A 21,707-nucleotide genomic window follows, 5' to 3' on the forward strand; every position below is an offset into this window, starting at 1 on the left:
ATCAAGTTTGAGTCTTTATTGAAGAGTTCGCTTTTAAGAGGTGTATTTTTAAACTCTCCAAGGATCTCGCCAATCGCTCCTCAAAAGGTGTATAGTACAAAATGATTCTTGCAAAAAACTGARATATACGCAGAAAGGAAATTAGAACGTGGACAAAAAATGGAGCTACTCTCATTAACATTACGTTAATATATGTCGCTTTATTTGGAAACAAGCAAACATTACAAGTWAAACTATAAAACAAATATAAAAGATATAATTTTACAGGTCAAACTAGTGTTTYTGYACTTTAAAGGGAAAGGGTCTTTCAAAAGGGCTCAGACTTTGTTTGTTATCTACACCGTTTTTTAATCCATACTCTCATTACACGACTTTTATTCGAAAGCCACACAATTAATCGCAGAACTGTTCTTCTGAACTTTCTTTACTAAACTCCCTTCACAACATCAAGTTTCATTGCTTATACGAAAGTTTGGATTTGGTGTCACAGCATGATTTTCTAGGAAAATTTTCCGGTGAATAAATCGATAGAGCGGTGCAGGTGCAGCACCTCTTCAAGCTATTGTCTGACACCCCGATATATTGATATTCCTTAATAATTCACTATCTTTTTATCGATTTTATCATCAAACCTTGGTTTCTAATGTTTAATGCAAGTGCTGGTGGTTCATTTCATGCTCGTTGTTCACTTTCGTCAACAACATTCACATTTTCAGAAGGACAAATTTTCTTCTGGTGTACACACCATGGGCTTCGTGCTTATTTGAACCATTTAGATAGAGTATCTTCAAAGAATTGTATGCATATTTGACATGGTTGTATATTTCCGGTTTTCAATAGCACAATTCAACAAATTAGCAAAATGCTGTATTGCTCAGATCGTTCTCACCAAACTTCTGTCTCTGTATTTTTTAAAACAGATATATAATTGTAGTTTCTTCAAATAGAAACTCATATTTTTATACACTTTTCCCGTAGATAATTCGGCCCCGGTAATATCTGATAGTATAAATCAGTAAAGAGAATTTTTTTTATTATCGCAAATTTCAAGTTAACCCCCTTAAAATCCTTTAGAGTTTAAGCCTGCCTCAAACCTCCGAATCGAGACTAACAAGACAAATTATCGGTAATTTTTAACATCCGATAATGTTTTTAATATAATAACGATATCAGAAGTTTAGAACAATTGCAGCTAATTATTCAACAAGGAAAACTATATAGTAACTGAAAAATCTGGAATATTTACCTGACATTTACAGGTAACGCACTTGTACTCTCCCAGAGAGTCAATGTAGGGATGGTATTCGGCCCCATTAGCAAATGGTTTCTTTGGATTGCTTGGGTTTTTGCAACCGCCCTCCTCCAAAATTTTCGCTGCAATATTTTCCTTCTTCTTCTGGTACTCGCTGCCATGGTCCTTGACAGAATAATCTGAAACTTCTCTGGACACAAAATCGTCGGAAAGCGGATCGTTGATATCGAATGTCTTCTTGTTGCAATTCGGACAGCAGTGCTTTTCATTGTCGTTCAATCGGCTACACCTGATTTGATACGAATCCGGATCGCAGTAGCATTCGGTGCACTTATCGAAACCGAAGGGAATTAGGAACGGGTGGAATCTGGTACCTGGCAAGTATGATCTGCGAAAGACGAAGGATAATTAGAATTCTTTAAATGATTAGAAGAATGCAAGAGACTACTTACTTTCCGCTAAGAGTACATTTCTGGCCATTGTACTCCCTCACAGGGATAGAGTTGTTTACACACAACGGACAACATTCTCCTGTTATCGTTATTTGCTTGCCTTCAGTACAATTGCTGGCTGGACAAGTCATAAAATCACATTTGGCGGAACCGTCCTGGCAATAGCACATTTGGCAAGGATTCTTCGCGGAAACCCAAATTTCTTCATTCTTATAGAACTTTTCTTCGAAGAAACATTCGCCGGTGGAAATGATAGGGATGATATCGTGCTGACTGATAAGGGAAAAGTCTGGAGATGAGTACGGCCTGCAAGGCGGCGGAATGGAAACCTAAAATACACATCAATTAAGTAAAAAAGTGAACGAATTTTCCATCCTTTTAGAGTAGATGTCAATGTCATAGTGTTTGGTATATATTGATAGAAAGGTCTCAAAGCGAGATAGATTGTTCATCAGAAATAGTCTCAATCTCATCCACTCGCTTTTTCGTTCGTTCTCAAACATGAACTATGTGGATCTTTCTTATTTTAAGTGCCCATAAGCACCAGCATGGGATGTAATTAAAAAAGATACTAAGTTGATTATTTTATATTGTTTTGTGGTTAAACCGGTTTACGTTTGTCTTCTATCTGAATGATTTGCATCTAATTTAACACGTTTTCACCATAAATGTTACATAAATATAGTATCCGGAAATTCATATTTGATTTCAGAGTGTCGGTGTTTTAAATGCAAATTTTTTGAATGCTGGTGAGGTATTTTCGTCAATTTTGTATGGTTAATGCTTAATCTTGGGGGAAATAATACTGAAGATTTATTTTTTCCACAAGGAAGACGTGATTCAACAAAGTTTATTATAAAAATCCCATTTGAAAACACTGTTTTACCAAATATATGCTTAACAGTATGAAACACGCTCTAGATTCGATGTTTACATATGCAAATCAGGTTTAAGAAAATTTACAGTACAGTATAAATCCTTTTAACATACTTCGTTCTCAATAAAAATACATTGAAATTTATTAAAAAAATTCTTGCTGGTTACATGATTGCTACGTTTACTTTAGCTTATCAAATATATACCAAACACCCCGTAATTGATTATTAAACCAGGAAACCATTGTCAAACTTCGACTTACTTTGGTTACTGTCGCGATCAGAAGAGCCATCTTGGACCGTTCATCCTTAACCTTCAAAAAACTAACACCATTTTCCAGTCTGTTTAACTCGTCATCGGTTAGCACTTCCACTGGAGATCCTTCTACGGAATTGCCTTCAAACGCATCCAATTGTTTATTTATATACGGAGCGCCAGGAGCAATCATTGGGTAAAGTTCCAGCCAGAGTTCCATTTTACGACCTTGACCAATGCCTACCAACAAACAAACCATTCAATAAAAACCTTTAAAGCAAGTTTCGAATCCTTCACTTACCTGTCATGGATATATCGTAGTGTAAGTGACAATCATTGTCCACAGAAATCCATGCTAAGCCTACAGTACCAGTTGATAAGTTGGTGTATTCTCTCTTGAGTAAAACTGGAGCTGCTGCGTCTCGTGCCTCATCAACCGGCTTAGAAATGAGTTTTCCTTTGATCAAGCTGTTATCACTTGTAGTGGCTACGTTTATTGCCAAATCTCCAGAATACAACGGCTCTAGAACTCGAGGGGTGAGCTTGTCCAACGTACCATTAGCCCAGCCATCTCCGTGAAAATAAGGAGTCAAATCTTCCAGCTCAGTTTTCTTTTTGGAGCTCGTGTCGATCAGTGTGATAATAGGGGGATTTTCTTTCGGAGGCAATTTATCGATTTGGATGTTGTAGATCAATGATCCAACATTATTCAAGTAGAGCCATGCCATTCCGGACACCCCATCAGGATTTGGAGTATTTGCTGCAGAGGACAGGGTTGTTTGGAACATTTCACAAGAAGCTTTAGTGATAACGTTGCCACTTAGTTTCAGGGCATCGGGTTTCGATACAGAAGTAACACTTATAATAATTCGTCCTCTGGTCAAATAGCGCAAGTGAGCTTGTGTAATTGATGAGCTCACATTCACAACGTTTATATCAGTGGCAGGCTTTGAAACTTGAACAGTCTCCTGGAGAACTATTTGCTTCCTCTCGTCCATAGACAATGTAATGTTTATTGGGATATTCGCTACTTCTGCCGGCATAAACAGTCCATTAAAGATAATCGCCACATTTATAGAAGGTGTAACTGAAGTTGAAATGGAGACAATGGCAGTGCCGCCAGCCCCAGTCATTGAAAGTGAGTCTGATCCCGGAGCAGGCTCGAGAAGAGCACTGAGCAACTCCGTTGGTAGAGCCCCATTCTTCAAAATCTGTCCACTCAGAGTAAATTCCGCTTGATCCTTCACACCCCACACCAACACTGCGAACATTTTCTCCTGCTTTAACAATTTCCTGTAGTCTTTGGCCAATCGCCTCCACACTCCACAAACTTTCCGGGAGGCATTTTGATAGAGGCTGTTTACAAATCCTCCCGTGTGGGAAAGTGTGAACTCCTCCAAAATGTTGCCTTGCTGGTCAAGGAACTGAAGTGATTGCGGTCGGGCTGCATTCTCAGAAATGTAAAATGAGTAGTAAAGGTTTCTTCTGTGAACGGAAAACCTTCCAGTGGCGACTACATTGTTCTTGTTCATAGGACTGATGGGTTTGGAAAACTCGTTTTTGATAGCTAGAGCTGAACGTCCAGTTAGTAAAGCAGCAAAATCTGTAAAAATCAGAAAAACATACAAAGTATTAAAATGAAAGGAAAGGTTGAAGTTAATGAAAAATCACATACCAAGGAATCGGTTGACTTATTTTCGGCGATTTTTTTAGGAAGAGCTTGTTGTAATAGTGGAAGCGTGAAGTATAACAGGCATAAGATTTAATAATTGAAAGACTTTTGTAGTGCCCCGTGTAAAATAGGCATCCATTTTTCTACAGGGTGTAAAAGTTCGAATTAATTTCAAAATTGTTGTTCTCTTCAAATGTGGCATTTCTCAAAACACTTATTTTAACATGTTTAATTTGCTTTAGCCCAAAAATCTACATGTATTGGAAACCACAGCCTTTCAACAGTTACTTAGGTCTATCGCTCTTTCTTATCACTTCAGCATGATCAGAATCATAAGATTTTTATATTTAATTTACCAATTTCTGTCTATCTTTCTTCTATTAAATCAATGCAAACTTGCTTTTTAAGGAATTTAGTGAGATTTTGATCATACGCGACGGCATCTATTAGAGTGTCTGAATACTGTGAATTAGCGGACGATTTATTAATTTTTCTTTTCTGTCTGGTCACCTGATTTTAGGGACCCTGTAAAATAGAGCAAAACAAGCCATTATGCTGATATCGTTGCGTTAGATGGGTATCAAAACTCTTTTTTCTTAGATAAATCTAAGATAATTGTAGCGCAAAGAGAGCTAACTACTAAAATTATAGATCTGAACGTTAATTATGCAATATATGCAAAGAAATATTTGCAAAAGAATATGAAAACCGCGGAAATTATAAATATAATTTTCTAATTAAAACTCGGGGATTATAAGAGGATTTACCATAAGATTGGGAAATATTATTGATTATTTCCATTTTTTCTAAACCGATTCCGACAAGAAGTCCGTTTCTGCTTTGCTACAAATTTTTGCTCTCATTTTTATTGTGTAAATTTGTTGGTTTGCTAAATGATTTGATGAAATAAACGAGAAAATAGATTCTCAATATTTTCTATCCCGTTGCACTCGGTGCAAAGCCTTTTTACAATCGATTAAATATGCATACACATTTCTGGTGCCAACTGCGTTAATGAACTCGTCTTGTCTTCTGGATATTTATAGTTGTACGTTTTATACAGAGAAGTTCAATACCGGCGCTTTTATAAGTGAATATTGCAAAATTGCTTCGATTTCGAGGTTTATCCATTTAGTATCTGGTCAGTAAATGATTATAAAAAAGAGTCATATCACTCAGACGTAACACTTCCATAATCGGAAAAATTTCCATAAATCCTTCCTTTGAAAAGGAACAGGCATCCAGAGCACAGCAGTTTCCACAAAATGTAATTTCTGAAAGTTTGGACAGTTTCAGATCGAGACAATTCAGACAGAGAATGAACCAATATGTAAAACGTATTTGATGAATTTGCCGTGCACAATTTAAATGCAACTTCCTCCGAAACGGTTGAGTTGATGTTGCATGGAATTCACACATATTCATTATATTTAATTTATCATTTTTATTCCGGCCTCAACATTCAACGAAAGCAGCTCAAATATTTTTGCTATACATTTTGTCTGTCCCGGTTATTCCTCTGCTTCATTACTGTGTCAATCACGTATCTAAACCGTGTGATTTTAATCCTTCCAGTCTTGAACTCTGCCCTTAGGGCTTTAATATTGAAAAATGTGAAGTTAAATTTCATTAGATGATAATGTCTTGTTTGGAATATTTACGTTCTGGTTGATGTTAGATTAGTTGATGTTGAGTCGATCTTAAAAGATGCAATTGTAACTCGTTTATAAAATTGTGTTTGCATCACCTTCATTCACTTAAACATCTAGTTGATTTACATTTGTACCAGGATAAAAATAACTAACATAAATTTTATACAGACTTTATTTTAATTATTCTAGTACGTGAAGTGAATGATTAATTTTATTTATTGAGATGGTTTCAGTGCCAGAACAAATTCAAACTTCTCAGAAACATATCCGCTTAACAATTTGCGAACATTACCGACCACCATAGAAAGCTTAAAATTTGCATAATAAACAGAAAAGGACTTAACAAAAAAAAGTTGTACTAACGTTTGCCGCTCTTCTCGTCTAATTCGACAATGGGTTGTGGGACGACGTCTTGACTAGCATCGGGACCTGAAATTAAAGAAAAAAATGTTAGTGGGTGAACTTAATGAAGGTGGGCGTCTTTAATAGTAATTAACCGTTCAATAGAACCGATCGATGATGGTCATACAGACAACTATTTGTAATGCAAATGTTCTAGTCGGTCATTCTTTTGAAATAGATACTTTTTTAAAGGTTTTTTTTATTTCGCAATTGCTCCACACATTAAACTTTTTTGTTGTTGTTTTAGTCATGTGCATATTGAACTTGAACGCTCTCATATTTGTTCCCTACATTAATCAGACATATTTTTTAAAACCTATTTTTTAAAACCTATAAGACACGCAAGAAAGGTTTTTAAATGGGAGATGTGCGTCTACTTTACTGGCGCTCTAGGAAAAACCGAATGTCTATTGTACCTTCTTCTTGTATCTGCTTAAACCATGAGTTTTTCGTTAAAAAACAACATTTTTTCTACACTTCAATAAAATAAAATATATCTAAGGATGACTATAAAAGCAAAGGAGTAAAATTACAATTCAGTCAGCTTTGCATACTCGTACATACAAAAATTCCAAAGTACTTATATCTGACGATTGAGACTGCCATGTTTTTTTCCTTCTTATCAAAACTTGTACAGTGGCCCAATTAAAATGTGTTTACTTTTTTATAGTTTTTTCGCTTATTGTTAAATTTTTTTTCTTATATTTTTGAACTTTTGTATGATATTTTATCTCCGTCTACTTTGAGTTTCGCTTGTGCTTTATGATAATTCCATCGTTTGTGATATATGTCACTTTAAAATGAAAAGAAAACATTATTAAAGAAATGGGCATGTTCAGCGTCCTGTTTTTGTTTAGTAAACGTTTGCAAGAACATCTGAAGGTTAGAATTGTTATTTAATCAGCTTACTACTTCACGGTCAAGATAACTAAAAGTAAAAATGATAATATAATAAAGATAGAGAATAATATAATAAAGAATATAAGATAAGTAAAAATGCTAACAAATTTATCTCTTTCTTCACACACATCACACGTTTATAATGCTCTGTTGGTTAACGTTGCGTTTAAATTTGATAATCATGTAAGCGATGTCCTTATTTTAAACCCAATTATTCATTATATTTTCATTAGTTGGTATTAGGTGAAAACTGATCATTAATCTTGGCTTATTAAGGTCTAGGTACAGTGTCTAGACGCTTATTAAGTGCATATCTTCGGCTTTTAAATGATAATTCCAACCATCTTATTTGGCATGTACGAATAGATAAAATCAAATAACGAACAATGAAGGCCCGACTAGATAATTTAGAGTGAATCACAGACACAAGTTTACTATAAGCTTTTATGCGATAAGAAAACATGTTTATCTCTTAACAAAAGGCAAAATACCAGAAAAAAATGAAACGTTGATTTTAACGTTGATGAAAAGCGAAACGTAATGTGTTATGCATATCGGCGTAGTCAGGCGTCTCGAAAACCATCAGAAAAGTTAAACAAAAAGTGGGCGGCATAGTAAAACATGCATTGATATAGGAATTATACCAGATATAAACACATATGTATACAATAAGCAAAAAATCTATAAATAAATGTATGCGTAGATATAAATCAAGTTTGGGGAACGACCCACAGGATCTTCAAGATTAATATCTTCGGTCCTAGACAGGTTCGATAATCAATGGAAAATTAAACGAGCACTATATTAATAATAAAGATAATGGCACGGGGGCGGTCAGAATAGTTTTACGTCGTTCACCCGTATAAGACCAAATGGAAAGTTTTGAATAGGAAAGCGAATTACTAATGCAATGCATATAGGGAAACGCGAGGGCCGGAACAACAGAGGCGGATTTTGTGAACAATCTTAACTTTGGATGCGCTGTTCAATTTTGTCTGAATAAGCCTTAGTTATGACTTTATGACGTTATGGATGGAATGAACTACCTACTTGCAGATTTCACGGAAATGTGTTAAAAAATAAATCGCTCTAAAGAAGAAAAATGAGGATAAATAGAGTGCTTTGGGCCATAAATTTTACTATATGTTTTAACTGTCCTTTTTATTCTTTTTTCATTATTTCAATCAAACTACCAGATCTAGCTGAGTATCATTCGATTTAAGAAATGCATTTTGCTAATACCGTAACTGTCTAGCAGAAAGCCTGATTTTAAGCACAAATTCTTACTTAGTATACTTACTTACTTAGTAATCCACCTTAGCTTAAGTCGGTTCTGATACATTTCCTTTTTAGATAACAGTTAATTTTTATGCAATCGAACAGAAATGGTGGCCATTTATTAGGATAAGCCCGAACGTGCGTTCAGCGCCATAAAAATCCTTTTTATCTAAATGAACCGTGGGCATGATCTGAGGAATATTAAACGGCAGATTTACGCCCGTCTACATATCTGGATAATTTGCTTTCTATTCAAGCAGTTTTATTTTGAAGAAACTAACATGCTTCTAAAATTCTACTAATAAAAACACAAAAAATTAAAACTTTGTAAATTTAGTAGGTAGTTTGAATGTTGGTCATATATTTACTTTTATCAATTAAAAATAGGAAAAATGTATGTGCGCGTTTCAGGGCAGAATGATCATCCACTGAAGGAATATATGACTGCATAAGATTATTTCAAAAGAATTTGATACGTGGCCTCCTTCATTTTGTTAGAGCAATTTTTTGTTTCTTCAACCACTATTGCTAAAATCCGCTCTTCGGCTTCAGTATCGTTATATTGGATAAAGCAGCAACTACTCAGTTACAATTGGGAATGGCTTTGGTATTATGTAAAGTTCTTTCTGTTCCAAATCTTTTACCGCAAATATGTTGTCGATAAATCTTTGGCTTTCATCATTCGGAATGTGAGTACTAGATTTAACTTCCTTAAACTTACTTCCATTTCGGACTATTTTAAAGTGCTTTAAACCTGCAACAACAACCAAGAATTAAGTTGACTGTTGGACTGTTGGTTATGAATATTTTTTTCTCTATATATAGATACTACATATAAGATTTTGCTAACATATTTTTTTATTTCTGAGCTTGTTACTGCCACTTGTTAGTTAGCTAGTCAAATCTATTTTTAATGCATTCTGCAATAAAAAATAGGAATGAAAAAATTACGTATTGAAGAACATCAGAACAATCTTTAAAATGTGATTGATTACCTCATCTGGATTTATACAATTGAAAGCTGGCTACTTCTCTAGATTAATCCTTGAAACTATGAATGATTTATGTGTGAATATGTTCACTTGAACGTCGAAATTGCTAGATCTTTTTTTTCTGCGCCATTCCAAGGTAAATCGAAATCCAAAGCTTTCACATGTGTTCCACAAATTTAGAATTAGTGCTTTAATTTTTTTCCGTCTCTTTCAAACTAACAAAAATGCAATATACTTTAAGTAAGTAAGTTTACCTACTAATTTTAAAGTATATTTGGTTTCTACTTATTGTTTAGTTGACACCAAAAATATTATTTATACCAAAAGTATTGGCGATTTTAATCGAAATAGCAATTGGTATCATCAGGTTTAACAAAAGTATTATTTTGATGTCGCGAAAAAATGAGAAATTTGCACATATTTTTGGAACATTTTTCCATGTGACCGAATACTTTCGTTTTCCTTCCTTGACAACTTGGCGACTTTCATATCGTTCTTAAAGGATTACTGACTATACATATTAGTGTAATTTTAATACTTTATTTTACTAGGTAATTTTATGCTAAAACATATATATCTAAACGTATAAACCTGTTGACAATAGCAACGAAAAAATATACGCTTCTCTAATATCTATCTATGACCAACATTGGGAAACATACGTTGCAAAAACGGTTAGTTTATGTATTCCTACTCGAATAAAATGGGCTAATTGAAATTCAAGTAGTAAAAAAACATTGGCTGACTTCCTTCTATATTACAACTATCGTGGCGCCTAAAGTTGCATAACAAGCGAAACAAAAACCAGAACACACTTTTTTAAAGGTTGTCGCCGACGTCGGTAAAGTGACCCCGTCAACAAAATTAGTGAATAATTAATGCTTCTATAAATATTTTCTGATGTCTTATTATACGCATAAATTGCGCGACTTGACAATTTTTCAGTTTTTTCGCCACTTGCGCCAAACTTTTGATCGAAATTAATGGAATCTTAAGCTCGGCGTGAAATTACAATTTGCAATATACGTATGTCTCGCCAAGGGCATGGTCTTCATTACACTATTACAAATATTTGACAAAATAATTCGTACTGAAAAATTATTTATTTTTATTTTAGTAACTGCTTGCCAGTAGACGATTTGGATATTTCAAAATATTATAAACTAGGGTGTACTTTATTAAACAGCTCCACCATGTCCAGACAATGTAACCCTTTGAATCAAACTGCTTAAAAGAGTGCGAGTACATAAAGATTGTTATTAACGTAAAACTTGTTATCAAGAGTAACTCTTTGATCTCTATTCAGGGCCAAGTCTGAAATATTGTCGTCCGAAATTTTTTATCAAAGAAGAGTTGGATACATTTTGGGGATTCTAAAAGTGGCTTGTCGCATTATATCTGCTATTCACATTAAATTGCTTTTCTATGTTGACCTTTCACGAAAGAAAATATTCTTCCAATGATACGTTCTACGTGCCAATACGTTTTCGATACATCAACGTTGCAACAAATAGATATTTAGCGAATTCGCGCAATATTGGATAAATAATATTTGTCAGGATTCTTGAGAAAGTTGAGTAGATTTATCTTCGAATCTTCCATACACTTGATATTACTATATATATACTAGACATATCACACTAAAATTGCACACAAAAAAAGAAAAAAATTTCAGCTATATTATTGAACGTTTTTTTACATTTTTAAGTACAGTGTACGTATTGTGTAGTGTCGTAAGAAACATACGATTAAAAGTTAACAGCAAAATTGAGAAATTGTTCGTTCAGATAAATTTCCGAACGCCTATTGTGTTCAGGCGCGAATATTTAGAAATTAAATCGTCTATTATATTACGATACAAATGTGGTAACATTCGGACACACAAATTTCCGTTAAAAAGGTGTGAAATTTTCCTATCGCTTTCATGTGTGGTAATATTTGCTTTAAATTCCGTGTCATACTGTCTTTTAAATTATTAGAGAAATCGTGAAGTTGGAATTAAATCGAAATTTGCTGCTGACTGAGCAAAAGTGGCGTTAAAAAGCTGGCAACAATCTATATTGTAGTATCTCATTTTTACACAGAATTTTTATTTTAATTATAATATTTTGAAAAACCTACAACGTTCTTTCTTTGGCGGAAAAATGGGAATAACTGATAGGCAAGTTTCGAGTGCCTGCCTTCCTCAGATAGTTGACAAAAACTTTTTAATTTCGCCGATATTTTCAATAAAGTGCGTATGAGTGCAAATATAGGGTGGGGCTATAGGAAATTTCCTGTTGATAGGGCAAAGTCGCGTTAAAAAGCTACAAAAATTATTTAGAAATTTTCAACTGAGAACACACGTGCCATGTTCTACTGATGAATTCTACGTAAAATTTTCATCTATCCACTCTATGTCGACATTCATTTTTAGCAAGAAAATGACGATAAACAAAAATGATTTATGATGAAAGATAACATCGTTGAATTGGAAACATAATTTTTTTAAATATAAATAAAATATAAATAGTAAGTTTTAGAAAAATGTACTTGCGCGTTTTTAAATTTAAAACGAATATATTTTAACTTGTTGATTATTGAAAAATTGTTGATTGTTTTCATTTCATCAAAATTTTTAAAAGTTCATTCGACATAAATAAATACACGAGCAACATCAACAAACCTGAATGCTTTTCGGAGTTTTGCTTTCGGGAGTGTTAATATCAGGTGAGGTAATAGTTTCTTAACTGGTACTAAGGGTGCCTGAGATTAATACATCTCAAAATTGAATTTTGAAATTTTTTACATCGTTCAGTTACTTTACAACTTTTCATTGCATATAACACCATAATATGAGTATTGACTGGGCAACGGCGTATACATCTCTCTAGTCCTCACTAATAAATAGAAAATTTTGTTTGTGAAATTTGAGAGTGCAATGCTAATTGAGGTGGAGCTAAAAGTGAATCGATCTTAACCCACTGAAAACCGAAGTAATTTTTTTCAATAATTTTTATCGTTGAAAGTATCTTGTTGCTGAGAGTTGGAACGGGAAAAAATGTTGCTTGCGTTCTGGTAACTGTTGTGCTTCGCCCATGGCCATTTGTACACTCAAATAAATCTTACAATCGCAACAGCAACACAATGTATAAAGCTGACTGTATGTATGTAAAGCTGACTGTATGTATGTAAAGCTGACTGTATAATGGACAAACAACAGCCATGCAATAAACTCCTTCCGGCAATTAACGATTTCACACATAAGCAAATGGATTAGCGAGTGCTTAACATTCGCATCATTCATCATGAAACCAGCATGCATGAAGGCAAAATCAAAATTACAATGATAATATCATTGAAAATAAGACGAATCCAACAGGAACGAGAAAACTATCCAATTGCAATACTCAGCTATCGATTTGACGCACATAAAAACAGTTGTGACAAATGATGCCCCATGAACCAAATCTCATTAAATGAGTATGAAGCCTCTGGTAATTGATTCTTGTTGTCTGCAGTCAGGAATTTATCAGTAATCAATGCACATTCCGTGGAGGGAAAAAAGAGCATCGCGCGTGGGGTGCAAAAGGCGATGACATCTATAGTAAGTACGACGTCTGGCCGAGAATTATACCACCATTGTGCTCCAAATAAACGCATTGTATTGTAATGTACTTTTCTCGATTGAGTAGCTACGCCTTTTATTAAGAAACGTTTATCTGATCGAAGTCCGTCATTGTCGGATTACATTACGCACCTATCGCTGATTATATTCTAAGTAGAATGTTATGATTAAAAATCGGGAACTGCCATTCCTTCAGAAGACATAGACTGTCTTATCTTTGCACATAAACAGAGCAAAAGGACTTCGGATTTTTCGTAGGTATATATCAAGTTTACACCACATCATTTGGTGAAATTACATCAAAGATTACTCTTGGAATCAAATCATCTTTGATGCCAAAAAATAATCTGATTCAAAGAACATCTCATTGAAAGAGGAATAAGAACTTTGTTGCGTTCTAATTATGCAGATTCCGTTCAAGTTGGAAACTGAATTCTGAAACGGATTTCCTTTACGAAATCCATTTTCTCGCATATGCCTTCCTGTTATGTATGCAGTTTGAAGACATTAGTTATTCGTAAGAACGTTAATAATTCCATTTCAATTGATTCTAAATCATACCTGGGTAGTTTCAAAACGTGAAATCCACCCTTAGAATCCAACCTTAAAACTTGAACTAAAACCTCCTATATGTATTAATGTTGAATGATTCCTATTAGAGGCTAACGCAAACGATTTCAGGCAATGAATAAAATCGATTTGATAATTGCATGTGTAAATCTCCAAAAATTCAAATTTCCAAATTAAGACCTATTTTTTATTTTTAAAACCCAAATTAATAATATCATTAAATACTAAATTAATTTAAATGAACATAAAATGTAAAATATGAAAAGTAGAATTATGTTTAATCAGCGGTTCATGCTTAGTCTGTGTGGAGACTCTCCAGATTATATAGAATCTTCAAATGCGCCGTCTCAATTTATCAAAAAAAACTTCCAAAGAAAAAAGTCCAGGTCATATCATTCATTAAAATGTCTACACTTTATTTTATGGGATTTAAAATAATTAATGAAGCAAAAACATTCCCAATTTAAATGAGGTGTTGATATTGAAAATCAACGAGTCTTTGGAAAAAATGCGTGTTTCTTAATTACATTTTTCAGAAACTTGCTCAATTTGCCTCTTTACTGAAGTCCATGTTTTTGATTGCCCGTCTTATTCTTGAACTAAATACCACTAATAACTTATTTACTTTGCTGGACAATTTAAAAAATATTCCAAATTTGGCATAAATATTCCAATTTTTATAAACACATTAGTTCACGCCGGTCACGGGCACCGTAATGCAGCCCAGGAATGTAAATGATCAGATTTTTTAGGCAAAAAGAACAGTGGTTTTATGCAAACAAATTAATAAATACGGGAAAATGTGTCGATTGCCTAAAAACAATGCTTTTGATTCGCACATAATTCACAAATTAGAAAAAAGGGTAAAAGAAGCAATTAACTAAAATCGCTCCTCTAACTATGGGAAAGAAGTCAGTGTTTCAAAATGTAACTTTCAATTGAGCAATCAAAGCAATTATTTAAATACTCTAGTATTTGCAGCGTGATGCTTTCCCTCATTTCTCGAGCTATCTGAACCCATAATTTACTACCACTAATGCATAACATCGGTTTTACAGCCTTAATTTCACTATTAATATGAATATTTAATGGCATTGCATTGCGCGACAAAAGGATCGGACAAAAAGGTGCAAAAAATATAAAAACCCCATTTCAACTATTACTTGATTGGAGTGCGTCTTCAGATTTTAGTCTTCAGCATTCAGAAATTGAATTGCGGCAACTTTCACTTCCCTCTATCAATGTTGCTTTTTCATACAAATAAATTTGCTTGTAACAAACACACCGGCTCCGCGCTTTTACCATGTAGATTTAACAAATTTAGGGTCGCTTCCCTTCCAAGATGGTAAGCGTATCGCATTTATGTCATTCAGATAGATTTAAAGTTTTGAGAATAACAACTTAAAAACTAACCCCAAATGTAAGGTTACCATAAACTATATATAGAAAACTTGCAGATGCTGCTGGCTTTACTCTACATCTGAGATTGGCATGCTTGTTTCAACTTAACTCAACACTTAATATCGAGGACACTAAAGGAATATGCTAAATAGAATGACCAGTCGTTCAACAGGCAAGGTAATTTCCACTGAGAATAATTACCTAATAAGTCTAGAATGAAAGTAAGATCAGTTTGAAGTAATTTGAAGTAAGTTGAAAGTAAAATGAAGTATATAAACATCAAACATCTCGTATGTCCATACGCAAAAAAGTAGTAACAAACCAAGAAGATCTGACTGAATTAAGCAACCTCCTAGAAGTAAAGTTGTTGAAAAGTTAGGAAGCCAGACTTATTATACGACCTTAAAATGTGCATGATTAAACAAATAAATTCAAGGAAAAAGATAATATATCACGTAAAATGAAATTGTTTGTCAATTATTGCAAGAAGTTAAAATTATGAGTAAAGTAGATATAGATAGCCAATAAAGCAAAACACGAAAACAAGTTTTATATGTATAAAATTGACATAAAAAATATAATTTCGATGTTATTTTTACTAGGTAAAGTTGTAAAATCCAATGTTGCTCTCATATGTAGCCAGGCATAGGAAAAGGTCATTCTCTTCGCTAGAAATTCGTCGGTGTGGTCTGGCCTAGCGCCGGTATTTATAGATGCAATTTCTGGTCGTTGTCTTTTTGCGACCGGCAGACACAGACACGCCTGTCTGCAAATATCTCAGTGTATGCAGAATATGGTACATAGGAAAGGAATGCATTTAGTTCTTTTTTAATAATAATAAAAAGAGCCTTCATGCTGGCACAATTATTTACGAAGTTTAACTGGTTTCACGTGTCATTTCACGAATCAGTATTAATAGCTGTTAAAATAGATCATTGGTGTTCATTATCATCAAAATTGATCGTGATAATTGAGTCTCAGTTGACGAATAGCAAAGTGCAATTTGGAAAATTCTCAATAACTATTTCTTTATTTTTTCCTTACTAATTTTTTCTTAGTTAGTAATGACTTTGTGTTTCCCGCAATGAGCAAGTTGGGAGAGTTTAAAGTTTCCAAAGTATCGTGAGCAGAACATTGGTATCAGACTAAACATTAATAGCGGTAGCCGACATTTATAGGCTATGAAAGATTGCAAGTGACTTCCATCTATAGATTATACGATTCCCTCATTAAATGATTTTACTACTGCGGAGTTTTCATATATTTAAGTAGTTTCAATAACAGTTTGAAACACAAATTTTCATATGTTAGTTGAGAGAAGTTGACAGTTGTTAGATATGGCTCCTAAATTATTTGAATTTACCAGTATGCACAAAATGTGCTTGTGCTGAGTCTTTCAAACCGAAATTTTCTGTTAAATTCAGTCACATTTCAGTCGGAAAATATAGTCAATGTAGCGTTTCTACGTTTAGTGCGAGTTAATATTGAGAATCCAGAGGTCAGTAGACTCGTAGATAGCACTTGGCAAAAATGTATTGTTTCGCACGATTTCTTTGGAAAAATCCGCAAAACTGGAAAAACCATACATGAGAACTGGCTCATATTTATCACACACAAATCACATGTACATTTTCATTAGATCACATAGTAGAAAACAACACCAGGAGAACGTTAGGAGCTTGTACTTGGCCTAATAACATTCATTTCTATCCGTGTAACAAATATTCAAGTAAATGGGGCATTAATTACTAGATCAATCCGTTAATTTCCTATTAAGTATTACCAGAAATTAACCGAAATGGAAAATTGGGACGAAGAAAAAACAAACTGCGTCGAAAACTGATAGTGACATATTTGATTTCATGGAAATACATGTAGGGATTAGTGATAAAAGCCTAAAAACTATTTCAAATCCGACAATAAACTTCGAATATAAATTGTAAGAACCTTGTGTAGCTATTCGCGGAATACCTCTATCACTTTATCTGTAAACCGAAACAATCAACTGCCGGATTTAATATCAAGTTAAGAGGGATCATTATGTCTAGGTAGATAAGTTGCTTTGAAACAATATTTATGAGCCAAAAATTATATCTAGAGCTGGACTTAAGGTTACCCAGTAAAATAATTTTAACAATTCCCTTGTGTGTGAAGAATTCCAAATTAACTATAAACAAGCAGAGCAATAAAACACAAATTCGCTTTGTTCATTTTACATGGGTATATAAAAGCAGTGTAAACGAAGACGACTGAATGCAGTCTCACCTTGCGGGCGCCAGTCAGCCATTCTTAAATACATTTATCAAACAGGCAACCTGTCGGCAAACTCATTGACTATGCTAGATCCTATTAATATATGCACATATTACCCGTAAATCTCATTACTTTGCATCGAAAATTAAAGTTTGAGTTTATTTCAGGTAAACTAACAAATATTAATCGACTACTAGTCTTTCATAAATAAATGAATCAGACATCTTGGCAGATTTCGTTCCAGTTTGTTACATGGAATAAATTTTCAGTCCTTCTAACGTTTTCATGGAAGTGACATACTTTTGCGGCTTTGTCTAAAACTTGAGAAACTTTTCTTCTTGGAAAATAATATTATGTGTGTTCCATGGTTATTACGACTGAGAACATCTTCCACTACTGCTGATTTCGATACTGTATGGTTTCTACTTGATCTTTTAATAGTTTCTAAATATGTACTTCCACATGAACGTGATATTCTATATCTATTAGATGCCACACCAACCAATTGGTGTTTGAATGGTGATTGGAGTCTAGTTGGCGATAATCAACTTGCTCGCTGAATGGAGCTTTTATACCAATACGCGTCTAAGAACTTAAATTTTGTTATTGTTATGCTATTTGCTCGGTAACAAACGTTTCAAAAAACAGAAAACGAACTAGACACCGGATAAATTCAGGATAATGGTCAAAATTGCGATCAAATTTCTTAATATGACATGAAATGAAAATATGGTGTTTCACTATAATAGCAAGAATAATCAAGGATGAAACAGTCGGGTAGAAATGAATTGTTTAAAACAAAGCACATCAGATTTGTCATCAAATTTTTGTTCTGCCAAGTTGTCAAATAAATAAAAAAATTCCATAATTGAAATGTTTTACGAGTGGCGTCCCGCAAAAAAGTGCACGGGTGAAAGTGATCATAAGCTCAGGAAAAATTACACCCTGTCGACTGTTGCACCCATTTCGCATAACCAACGTAATAGCTAATTAAAACGTTAAAAAATATTGAAGACCGCGTTTAAAAAAATTATTTTTCGAATGTCAAGATGTTTATACTGTATGCATTTAACCATGCTTTGAAGACCTCTTTTCCAATACTCGTTTCAACTAAAAAATACAAATGACGCGTCGTGAATATTTTCAAGTTATTCCTTTTTAACTTGGAGTACTATGGATATAAAACTTTCTGGTTCAAGTTTTAAAAACAAAAGCTAACAAGTCTTTAGATGTCAACATAAAATGGTTTTCTCATTTATACAATGCATGCGCCGTCGCCTGAAGGCAGAAAGCGTGAAAAGATGGCATCTGTATGGAAAAAGTAAAAACGGTACAAAACACATTCACATAGAATCGGATACAATGAAAAATGATTTTGAAAAGCATCAATGGCGGATGCTTATTTTCTGCTTAATGGTACTTTTAGTTAATATTTGCCTGCCAACACCTCATTACTTTGACTGAAACAGAAAAACAAATGTGCTTATTGTCGCTCCAGAACAATATCGATGTAAGTGAAAATAACAATTTTACTGGTGAGTCAAGACTAATTATTTTTGAAATTCTTAACGCAGAAAATATTTCTTTTTTTTTGGATAAAAACCCATTTTTCTTGTCCAGTGGTATCAATCGTGGCACCAATCAATTTTTATAGCAAAATACATTTATAAAAAATGTGGTACTCGCATATCATAATTTCGAAAGAGGAATTAAAGCTCTGCTCGAATTGCACATTTGTCTTCATGCTACGGCTCTTCGTGTGTTAGATCGGGTCATTTTAAATCACACTAATTTCACTTTTAGTCCGTTAATTTACTTTTTAATTAAGTATGTTTATTCATTTGTCTGTTCATTTCTAACGCAAAGCCTTAGTTTTAAGATGAAGCGACTTTAAAGCAATGTAATAATAAATATGAGGTAAAACTATTATCTCAACATCACAAGTATTGCTTTAAAACTTAAAATAATAATACAATCTTTGCGGGACAGGTTTTGCTATATGGGCAAGAAAAACATTGGAACAAAATGAGAAAGTCCAAATCCAACCAAACCTGAACCAAAATGAGAGTTGCAATCTTTAGTGATAAGGAACAAGGATAAAGCGTACCTTTGGTATTTAGTTTATCAATTCACATTTGAATATAAACATGTATAAAACAGTACAGGAGCACAAAAATGATTATATTCCTTAGACACAAAATTGCTACAAGAAACATTTAGGATTAAAAATTTAAAGAGATTTTTAATGTAGAAATTGTAAATTTATGGACTGAACATAACAAATTATAAAATATATTTATTTGTGAAAATGTTACATATGTATTTTTATCTGAACAACAAACTGTGTTGGTTTGGGTTAGTTTGGGTTAGTGAGATAAATAGTATCTTTTCGCAGTGACTCAATACATCGCTCTTATTTCGAGTTATTCTTGTCAACTTTTGTCATTTGCCATTTGTGAAAAAAACTAAGACAAAATCAAAAGCCAACTAGAAACAAATGAATGGCAAAGAGTGTAGGTGCTTCTATAAACTTGAACTTGAAATGTAGAAAGGTCGGATCAATGAGCTCACACCAGAAGTGAATCGTTGGTTATTCATTAGTGAAAAGCGATCAGATCTGCTTTCGAATAAAATTGTTCATAAAAATACATTGTAATCGATAAAAAAAAGTCTTCGTATTTTGATCATCCTCTAGAAAACTTGCATTTTCAGTTGTATGCCTCTAGCATCTAACTGTAAGCTCTGCGCTTCTGAGAGTTAATTCTTCAGTAACCTATTGACGTTAGCGCTATACTGTATACAGTATACAATAAATAGGCAAGGCCATTCATGAGTGTGTAGTTGAAGATTAGATGCCTGATGGCGCCTAGCGACCTAAATAAATGGCAAAAGTAGGGGATAGTAGACTCAATTTTGGTTTCATTCGCACGTAGACAGTCATTATGAAAGATGACTGATTGATTCAAGTTTGAAGTACCCAAAAACCCAGTGCGTTTTAATAGAAAACTGTATCAAAACGTTTCAAGTAGCCACGTGCATCGTTAACTACAAAATACCAACGTTTGTATTATCGGCAAATAAATGCCAGTTTCAAACGATTTGCTTTGGTTTTGATTCAAAAATATATATAAAAACACTTTAACTAGTCTTATCTTTATCACTTTTAGACACAAAATAGCCGTTATCAAATGTAGGTGCAGTATTACAATTTTTAAACAATGTAGGTATTCTGCGCGCCTAATTCACTGGCTTGGTTTATTTTGATGTCAATAACCTTCTCCCCATTGATAAAAAAAAAACGTTAATTACTAGGAAATATTTGTTAATCTTCACTCTACGAAACGGTTTAAATAAGCGTGATCAAAATCAATAACAAACCTAATTAAGTGAAGAGTATGTTGTTTAGAAAACACGTGAAATTGCAGATTTGAAGTGCGATCTCAAGTGAATACCCAACGGTCAAAACTCATGCACCGCAAAAATTGTCCAGCTATTCCCCAGTTTCCCCTGTTAAAATGTTTACTACATTTCCAGGGCATGTAAACAGGATATAATAGTAAACTTGGCGAGATGAGGTTGCGAATTATGCATGTAGACTTAGGTCTGGGCCTCGAATAACTGCCCGCTCAGCTGTAGATATGGCGTCGAGTGTTTGGAGATGAAGGTTTGCAAGTTTAATAAGTTCAGGATTTATGACGAAAACTTAATAACAAACACAGCCTGGTTTGCTGAGAAGATAGCGAAATTAACTGTACTGAATCCATTTAACTTTGACTCGAATTTATGAATCCATGCACAAGATTGAAATTTGAAGTGAAATTAGGTAAACTAAATATTATTAATTAACTACTAATATGTACGACACCGTTTATTTCTGTCAGTGTCGAATATATTAATACAAATTTTCTTTGCAAGGTTTTTGTGCATCCAACTATTTAAAATCAGTAAAATCCGGATAGAGGAAATACGAAAAACAGCTTACTTGCACTAGTAGGTGCGTGTCGTGGTATGAGGAACAACTGAGCAAAACCCAATAAATCTAGTTTTTCACAATTTAAGTAAATAGTGTACTCAATCTAACTTGATTTATTGGCCTTGGGAAAGTGCTTTAAATCGCATATATATATTGCTATCTTTGGTTCAAC

The 21,707-nt window shown here is 33.7% G+C and overlaps 1 protein-coding gene across 3 annotated transcripts in view; it reads right to left on the reverse strand.

Moving 5' to 3' along the window:
- Positions 1–1,246: 1,246 nt before the first annotated feature.
- LOC109546647 (dorsal-ventral patterning protein Sog) overlaps positions 1,247–21,707 on the reverse strand; it is a gene marked incomplete at its 3' end in the record, with an annotated part of 100,471 nt that continues 80,010 nt past the window's right edge. For all 3 annotated transcript variants that reach the window (XM_048666394.1, XM_048666395.1, XM_048666396.1), the window contains 5 exon segments: positions 1,247–1,640; positions 1,705–2,033; positions 2,843–3,075; positions 3,137–4,438; positions 6,523–6,588. In XM_048666394.1, the coding sequence (XP_048522351.1) occupies positions 1,247–1,640; positions 1,705–2,033; positions 2,843–3,075; positions 3,137–4,438; positions 6,523–6,588 (2,324 nt within the window).

The sequence above is a fragment of the Dendroctonus ponderosae genome, unplaced genomic scaffold, assembly GCF_020466585.1.
Source record: "Dendroctonus ponderosae isolate FM_Combo_2020 unplaced genomic scaffold, Dpon_F_20191213v2 Dpon_F_20191213_5, whole genome shotgun sequence".
NCBI classification, from domain to species: Eukaryota; Metazoa; Arthropoda; class Insecta; order Coleoptera; family Curculionidae; genus Dendroctonus; species Dendroctonus ponderosae.